The sequence below is a fragment of the Gigantopelta aegis genome, unplaced genomic scaffold, assembly GCF_016097555.1.
Source record: "Gigantopelta aegis isolate Gae_Host unplaced genomic scaffold, Gae_host_genome ctg1224_pilon_pilon:::debris, whole genome shotgun sequence".
In the NCBI taxonomy this organism is placed as follows: domain Eukaryota; kingdom Metazoa; phylum Mollusca; class Gastropoda; order Neomphalida; family Peltospiridae; genus Gigantopelta; species Gigantopelta aegis.
In genome coordinates, this window is record NW_024532761.1 from 170,101 (window position 1) to 180,051 (window position 9,951).

Here is a 9,951-nt window from a genome sequence, read left to right on the forward strand (position 1 = left end):
TATTAAATGTGATAGCCTCTATTGGTATCAACCCACTTATTGTCCAATAGCTTATTAAATAATACTACTTTATATATATATTATACAGTGGGAATGTGTCATAAAGGATGCACTAAATTAAGGACAGTGTCTATATAGAGTAGTCCCATCCTCCATGAGTGGTAACACCAAATAGGAGAGTATTCAGCCTATTTTCTATTGTGTAGGTGGTGGCAGCTCTACTCCCATACTAATACTTTAGTGTATTATACAACCTCTATATTGAGGACACTTGTTCCAGTCCCATACTAATACTTTAGTGTATTATACAACCTCTATATTGAGACACTTGTTCTAGTCCCATACTAATACTTTAGTGTATTATACAACCTCTATATTGAGGACACTTGTTCTAGTCCCATACTAATACTTTAGTATATTATACAACCTCTATATTGAGGACACTTGTTCTGGTCCCATACTAATACTTTAGTGTATTATACAACCTCTATATTGAGGACACTTGTTCTAGTCCCATACTAATACTTTAGTGTATTATACAACCTCTATATTGAGGACACTTGTTCTAGTCCCATACTAATACTTTAGTGTATTATACAACCTCTATACTGAGGACACTTGTTCTAGTCCCATACTAATACTTTAGTGTATTATACAACCTCTATATTGAGGACACTTGTTCTAGTCTCATACTAATACTTTAGTGTATTATACAACCTCTATATTGAGGACACTTGTTCTAGTCCCGTACTAATACTTTAGTGTATTATACAACCTCTATATTGAGGACACTTGTTCTAGTCCCATACTAATACTTTAGTGTATTATACAACCTCTATATTGAGGACATCTCTATCTAAGTATGAGTTACCAAGTGATTCACAAACTTATGTCAGTCAGCTATGCTTTCCAATTAAGAAGGTTTAAGAGGTGGAGTTCCTTATAGTATAGAATTACATATTAATATTATAAATAATATATTATATTAATTCAATTGGCACCCAATAAATTAGGACATTTTCAAAGGTCCCATAGTGTAGAATGTAGCCTAACAAAAACTGTGAAATCCTTTATAGTTATGTTATCAGCTAGTTAATATAATATTATAGTCATCCAGTAATTTCCCCAACTACTAGTCGTTGTGCCATATATGTAAAGTAGTTGTTATTGTGTTTGATACGAGATAACCTTATACAGTAACTAAACGAACACCAGTTGTTTATCGACTTGAAGCTATATAGTACAGTATACACAGTGTATATAGTATATATTAATGTTCTTTATATGGTAAGTCATTGCATATGGTCAAGTGGTAATTGTTTGTGTCTTGATAGCTTTGTTAATGTAACTATATCCATATTTGGTATATACTTAAATAATGCCAATATTTTGTCTGTTGATAATTATTAAATTATATTACATGACACTTAGTCTCAAAATAAACATTCATAGTTACTGTGTTCCCTAATAAAAAAGTCAATAACATAGTTTTTAATATGTATGAATTACAAAGACAACGTTCTCTTTAGATATACAATCATTGAACATCTTCATTGCTCAAATTTTATAATACAATTGATTATATTTGGAGATTAGGTAGTTAACGTTGATTGTCTTAATCTATTGAACATACTCTTTCAAAGGATAACTCATGCTATCTCGTAGAGAATCTCCTTATAAGGAGTTCTATTGAATCACTCATTTTATTAATGAATTTTAATCATGGTTATCTCTATGTCTAACTCTCCTACTATCCTCTATGTCTACACTATAATATATATATATGGGGTTCTATTTGAATAACAGTTATTTGAATATACCCCATAATTATTTCCTTATAAGGATTGGTTTCATATACACTGTGTTTAAAATGATTATTTCACAGATGAGAATACTTTATTTTATATAGTAATAATAGTAATATTATTAATGTATAATGGAGTATTGATATATAGAATTATATAGGGAGAAAACAAATAGACACTTCCTTGTTTTCATAATATCACATTTACAAATGCTTTCACAGACAGATATGTCATTGTACATGTATATATAAATGTATTTATGTTCTATTAAATACATGTACATATAAATGTATTTATGTTCTATTAAATACATGTACATATAAATGTATTTATGTTCTATTAAATACATGTACATATAAAATGTATTTATGTTCTATTAAATACATGTACATACACATGTATTTATGTTCTATTAAATACATGTACATATAAATGTATTTATGTTCTATTAAATACATGTACATATAAATATATTTATGTTCTATTAAATACATGTACATATAAATGTATTTATGTTCTATTAAATACATGTACATACACATGTATTTATGTTCTATTAAATACATGTACATATAAATGTATTTATGCTCTATTAAATACATGTACATATAAATGTATTTATGTTCTATTAAATACATGTACATATAAATATATTTATGTTCTATAAATACATGTACATATAAATGTATTTATACTCTACATTCAATGTAGATTCTGATGATATATTCATTAACACATACACAATAGTGGTATTATGTTCATATTTATACCTATTATTATAAGACAGTGGACTAATTCTCAATTTTTTTAAATTGAGAGTATGATCAAAAATTAGAGACTGGCTCAAGATCATAAGTAACAAGATATCTTGAACTTTTTAATAAAGTTGTACATGTAATATGAACTGGTTAGATTGTTCAGCTCACTTTCTTTTTAGACTTCAAATGTACTGGTAATTTACTGGGAGACACAGTAGGTTGCTCCCTAATGTCATCTTTTCCTTTAACCATAAGGTCAAAGGTGACTCCTTTAACCTCTACCACTCCTTTCTTTGTATTGGATTAATAGACGTGAGAAGGGGATCTGGTATTTGATGGCGTGATCTTCCTGATCTAATGCCTTGACCGACAAGAGCAAAATGATCAATTTGTAAAGTTTTCACTGAAGTAGTCCCTATAATAATACAATTGTAATTATGGGTGTGGTTTGAATGCGATATTACTTTGTGGTACTGGGGGTGGAGGGGTAAGTGGAGTTTACTTGGGAGGGAGCGATGTGTTGTATGTGTGACGGTGGGAAAAGTGCTCTTGTGAAGGAGAAGTGAGTCACTATTGCTATGTATAATTGGTTTGGATTGTAATGGTGGATTTGGCACTAGAAAATACATGGACGTGGGTGAATTTGATGGATGAATAATTTTATAATGGATATATGGGTAATAATTCCGGCATGTGAATGGATCAATAAAAAAAGACTTGATAAATAATGGATGCATGATAAGGAGATGGATGCATAAATATTAAGTAAATGGATGTATAAGAAGTATATGGATATATTTCTTTACTTGTATATGTACTATGTTGCTCTACTACATAATCTTCTAACTTCTTGACTTTATAACAGTCTTCTTGTATATGTAGCACATAATGAGGTGGGCGTATTGAAGGGGTTGTCCCTTCATTAGAATCTCTTTTAGGTAATTTAATTTTATGGGAGATTTTAATGGATTTGAGGGGGAGGAGAGACAAGTTGTTAATGAGAGGGTGGGATCATCAATATCTGATTCATCAGTATTTGATCTCAGTAGGGGACGTCTAAATGTAAAGTAAACATACATTGACATGTACATGTATTATACAGTTAGTATGCCCTCTTATAAAGAACACTCTGAATCACAATATTGAGGACACTTGTTCTAGTCCCATACTAATACTTTAGTGTATTATACAACCTCTATATTGAGGACACTTGTTCTAGTCCCATACTAATACTTTAGTGTATTATACAACCTCTATATTGAGGACACTTGTTCTAGTCCCATACTAATACTTTAGTGCATTATACAACCTGAGGACACCCCTATACTAAGGACAGTTTCTAATATCTCAAAATGTCCATTATAAAGAGATTTTATTGTGTGTGCTAATTCAGTACATTTCAAATGACCTTTTTTCTAATCTTCGTTTTCCAACTTGTGCTTTCTTTTGACTTGCTTCAATTTTCAATAAGAGATGTTGTCTGACACCATGTAATGTAGCATATTCACTTGTTGGTAGTCTAGACCATGGATTAATTTGATAAAGATCTAGAATTGAAATGACTAGACCACGCCCAACCTGTAAATACAGCATACATGTAACACATGTCCATATACATGTACATGTAAAGATCTCTCAAATATTGATTTTAAAGTATACAAAAGTGTTAAAAAAATTTTATTAGTATCTTTTTTTGACTATGATATGCACATAAAAATTTGAGTAAATATAGGATTATAGTGAAGGATGCTAATAATAATAGAAGTTAAATAATGTAATATATTATTGGTGTGTATTAATATTGTTTAGAGCAAAACTGGGACAGCTATGATTTGTTATCAATGTCACAGTAAACGTATATCATGATGTTTATAGTTGCAATGTTTAGATAATGTATATGATCTCAACATAGCATACCTCTTCAAAGTCTAATGATGTTAGTTTATGAGGTATGGGTGATCCATTTTGAGGTGGAGAACATCGTCCACTGTCCATTGTAGCAGAAGTTATTGTGTTAACATGTCTTCCACTGTTATAGTTACATTCTAAAGTATAACTGTTGAATGAAAAATAAATAGATTGGTCAGTTTATAAAGACATATAGATTTGATTGATAAGATGACTCATTAATGTAATAGAACATTTGTAATAATATTGTAGTCCACAGTCACATTTAATGTACAGAGCTCTTCCTTTCATGAGAGGTGAGAGCTGTCCATTAAGACAATGATTTATATAATGTGTTCCAATTCATTGTAAGCCTTCAATAATTGTAGCATCAAAGATACAACATTAAGTAGATACTTTTGAAATATTGTAGTAATTGTTTTAATAGTATATCCTTTCAACTTTAGTAACTGAACAAAAACTAGATTTATAACTTTTTAAAAGGTGAACTAAATTATTCAAGGATTGTATTAAAACTGGAACTAAAAAGATTGTCAATTCATTATCATTTTCTTGTCATCATATCATTTACAATCTATATATATTAGCAAGGTCCTCTCATACAGTATATATAGTAAATAATACTCAGTGGGTAGAAGTCATTCATAATCAATGTTAATTGCTATCAATTAGATGTTTATCAGTATCCAATATAATAGATAGTAGTAAATATTTAATGCTAACTTTATTCATAAATATTAAAGTCATTTTAAATACTCATTCAAACTCAACAACTTGAAACATTGTTGAATAGATAAGTTATAAAATGAACAAAGTTGATAAATGGGTGACAAATGGGCATGTTAATGGATGAATGAACACTAATGAGATGGACAAAGTATTCAAGAATGGATGAACGCATAAACAAATGGACAGACAATTAAATGGCTGTACAAATTAGATGATTTAAAAACTTACCATTGTATGAGACCAGTAGCTTTGTACAAGGCAACACGACCGCTACCTTCCTTAGTTGTATCTCCATCTCTCTTATCAGCCATATACATGTTCCTCTCGGAAAAAACACTGTGCCCAAAATCAAAATGGGCGGAGTTTAATGATACAAGTTCGGCAGTAGCATGCATTCAACTTGGTTTTCTTTATTATCAAAATGATTTCCATAAATAAAACAACCTCGTTTAGTTGCATGGGCGTGTAAATCTACATACAATGCTACTCCTGAAGGACTGCTTTGTGTTGCCATAGCAACCATGTTTGGTGTCGTATGTAATAATTGTTCATTATCATCAATGTTTTGGAAGGAATCTATTATGTGGTCTGGAACTGAGTCCATTAAATGGCTTGAGATTGAGTCTAAGTTGTTTGGAATTGAGTCTACATGGTCTGAGATTGAGTCTACATGTAATTGATTTGGGATTGAGTCTAAATCATTATTTATTAATACATGTTTACGTTCCATATTATCATTGTTGTTTATACATGTATTAGTACCATGAAGTGGAGCACATTCACAATAGAAATCATAGTGATGACTGTGGTCAGGTAGTACTGTTCCATTACAATAATATAGCATTAAACTGCGGATAGCGTTAATGGGTGGATGAAGCTCATGACTAGGATTAAGATAAACGCGATTCAAATTAATACCTCGACTGTCCGTTCTGTAATGTCCTCTAGCAACACCATCAGGATTTAACATCGGGACTAGTTTAAATACAAACTGTTCTCTAAGGTTTGAGATCGAGGGTCATCCTCACGGAGAAGGAAGTCAAGGATTCCATTAAAGACATAACTAGAAGGGGTTTCCCCTGGATGGACTCGACTGGTGATAAGAATTACCTGTGGAAGGAATAGAAGAGTAACACAATTTATAAGAAAGTACATGTACATGTATGTAGCTATGGAAACCAAGCAGTTAGCATATATAATGAGGAAACCCCTTATATTAAGGAGATCTATTATAATATGCCTTTCATTAACAGAGCTACAATTTCTATAAAATATAAACATACCTTTTATTGTGGAAGCGTTGAGCTCTACTCACACTCCTATCTGGGAACAGTCCAGGTAGGTGTGGTTCTGTTTCCGTGGTGATATTACAATTAGACGATACAGTAATGAGATCAATACGTAGTCCATCTAATGAGTAACATAAGAGATCTCTATGATAATAAATACTGTTGTCTTCTCTCTGTCTTTTAGTAACTTCTGCTCAAGTTTTGTTAAATAACGTTGACAATCAGAGTATGAGAAAGGATAGCAAAAAGCAATGTGAGATATAGATTTACGTAGCTCAGGTGGAGTAATATGAAATGACAGAACCATACCTTCATCTGAACTCTATAATAAAATATAATATAATAAATAATTGTTGAAAAGGCTTAGGTAGAGAGGTAATAGGTATGATAGGACATTTCAGACTTTATGTTTGTCTGTACAACCAATACTAAAAATCAATTAACAAAGCCAAGCTATATATACAATACAACAACCAATCAAATATACATCTAATGAGTCCATAGCAACAGCCAATGAAATAGATTGGTTGTTTTATTGTATATAATAGCTTGACTTTGTTTATTGATTTTTAGTATTGGTTGTACAGACAAACATAAAGTCTGAAATGTCCTATCATAATAAAAATAAGTTCATTTTTTAAATTTTAAATGAATAAAGAGTTCTGAAATAAATAAATGTAATGAGTAAAAGTGATAGTCTAAAATCAAAGAAAGTTTAATAATGTTTTTAAAGTTCAGTAACTGGCAGTGAATCAATGTTTTAAAAAATTTGTCAAATTGAAAACAAAACAAACAACAGCAAATATGACTACAATATATTACATATTGAGTTATCTACAATATATTACATATTGAGTTATCTACAATATATTACATATTGAGTTATCTACAATATATTACATATTGAGTTATCTACAATATATTACATATTGAGTTATCTACAATATATTACATATTGAGTTATCTACAATATATTACATATTGAGTTATCTACAATATATTACATATTGAGTTATCTATAATATATTACATATTGAGTTATCTACAATATATTACATATTGAGTTATCTACAATATATTACATATTGAGTTATCTACAATATATTACATATTGAGTTATCTACAATATATTACATATTGAGTTATCTACAATATATTACATATTGAGTTATCTATAATATATTACATATTGAGTTATCTACAATATATTACATATTGAGTTATCTACAATATATTACATATTGAGTTATCTACAATATATTACATATTGAGTTATCTACAATATATTACATATTGAGTTATCTATAATATATTACATATTGAGTTATATTTAAAGACTCATTATATACATATCTATAATAATATAATATATATGTTATTATATTTATTTATTGAATAGTGCTAAATGTCAATGATTAATGACCTGTTGTTGCTATATATGTAAGTATTGATGGAATGTTTACACAGTTAAGTTAATGTACATTTAGACTACATGGACTGGAATGGTTCCCATAATATTAATGTACCAGTATATGTAGGTAATGGTTATTACAAGGACACACCTTCCATCCATCCATCCATTCATCTATCTATCCATTCATTCATCTACATATCAATTCATCCATTCATTAATTTATTACCTGGCATTCAGGTCGATCTCTCATTCTTTCCCAACCACCTCTTCCTGGTACAGTACGTATGAGAGGAGTAAATCCCTGTTGATAAAGACGAACCTGTTTATTAAGATTTAAATATCCATCCTATAAAAGAAAAAGTATAATAAAAACCTGTAAAGTGCTCGCTAAACATGAACATGTAATAAATGTTCCATTACATAATCCTCTTATTAACATACATTATTAACTAATCAACAGAGACTTTTAATTATTTCACCACCCACTCAGTTGATTGTAATACACTAAATCCACCCACTCAGTTGATTGTAATACACTAAATCCACCCCTACTCTGTTAATTGTAATACACGAATATTAATAATATCCACCCACTCACTTGATTGTTTTTCCATGATAATTTGGTGACGTTATAACACTAAAGTAAAACCAAGATCTATTACTATTTTGATAGGTGTCCCCGCACAATCTGGTGCAGTCCATAAGTTAAATTCTAGTATGTCTGGATGACTGGAAGGACATTGTACTACTCTATCTAAATTGCCTGGAAAATTAATAAAACATTGTAGTAAAATGGATGTATGAATTAAAGTGGATAAATTAAAATGGATGGATAAAATTATTGTAAATGGAGTTATGTATGAATGATAATTAAAATGGATCAATAGATACTAATAAAACATATTGTATAGTGTAATGGATAAATGGATGGAATAAAGTTAAAATGGATTTATAGATGTAAATGGATGCATGATTTATAGTAAAATGGACATATAAATAGTAAATTTAACACATGAATCTATAGAATATAAAACAAATCAAATGGACACATAGATACTTGAATGGACACACAGACAATATGTAGCGTCTTATAAAGGACACTACCTGAGTCAAAGTTGGAGTTAAATGTTACTTCTCCAAATGTCTTCGTGATTTTACCACGTACAGGGACGTCTTCTTCGAGGTTCTCCATTTTTGATAACTAAATTTATTTTAATCCCAGTCTAAACTATGCTTGTTCTCCTCCTCTTCCTTCAGCCATGTTGTTTAGTTACCATAGTAACAATTTAGGAGGTGCGGCCAGTGTTATTTAGCAACCAAAGTTGGTGTGGCATAATCAACATGACTGAGAAAGAAACTGCTGATCTTTAGAAGACAAGATGGCTGCCGGTTAGCGTGAGTTTGACGACTTTGCCTACAACCCTCCTTCGAGTAATTAATGCATGTCCTATAAATAAAACAATAACACAGTCTAACTTGCTTTTGAAATTTTGTGGCGTGGTTTGGTTATTGTTCTTTTCTTTTTCACATAGCTACTGCGTCTAATCCTCAAGTAACAAAATATTTACGAGAAATTGAAGAAAATGTCCAACACTTTGTCAAAAATGGTATAATAAATATACATAAAAAATTTATAAACTGCCTCATCCTCATGTCAATACTTCCATAGATTCGTACACATAGGTCTGGGGGTATAAAAATGCATAGAGTTTGAGGTTTAAACTTGGTATTATCTACTTCAAAACAATAATATTGTAGTAATATCCTGGAAGTCATTTAAGTATTGCCACCACCCTTCATTTCAACATAGCCACACCCACTTTTAAGTAGCATCTTAGTACATTTTGATGCATGTAACAACCCAATTAAAGGGATTTTAAGGGGTGTGTCCATAGCAACATTTGCTATGTATTGTCATGTACATGTATACATGTAACATAATTATTCTTTTTTAACCCTTTGTTAGTTGATATAATTGAAAAGCGGACTGACTTGTTGGACACTAGACAAGATACTCAAGAGCTAAGGGAAGAAATGTAAGTATTCAT

At 30.3% G+C, this 9,951-nt stretch overlaps 1 protein-coding gene across 1 annotated transcript; it reads right to left on the reverse strand.

The window, feature by feature from the left end:
• Positions 1–3,952: 3,952 nt before the first annotated feature.
• On the reverse strand, positions 3,953–9,095 carry LOC121391032 (cytosolic carboxypeptidase-like protein 5). The gene is given in 10 exon segments (XM_041522796.1): positions 3,953–4,141; positions 4,481–4,619; positions 5,429–5,579; positions 5,582–5,794; positions 6,032–6,193; positions 6,196–6,310; positions 6,480–6,655; positions 6,658–6,811; positions 8,130–8,204; positions 9,036–9,095. Coding segments are annotated over 10 exon segments (1,434 nt in total).
• Between the last annotated feature and the right edge of the window lie 856 nt (positions 9,096–9,951).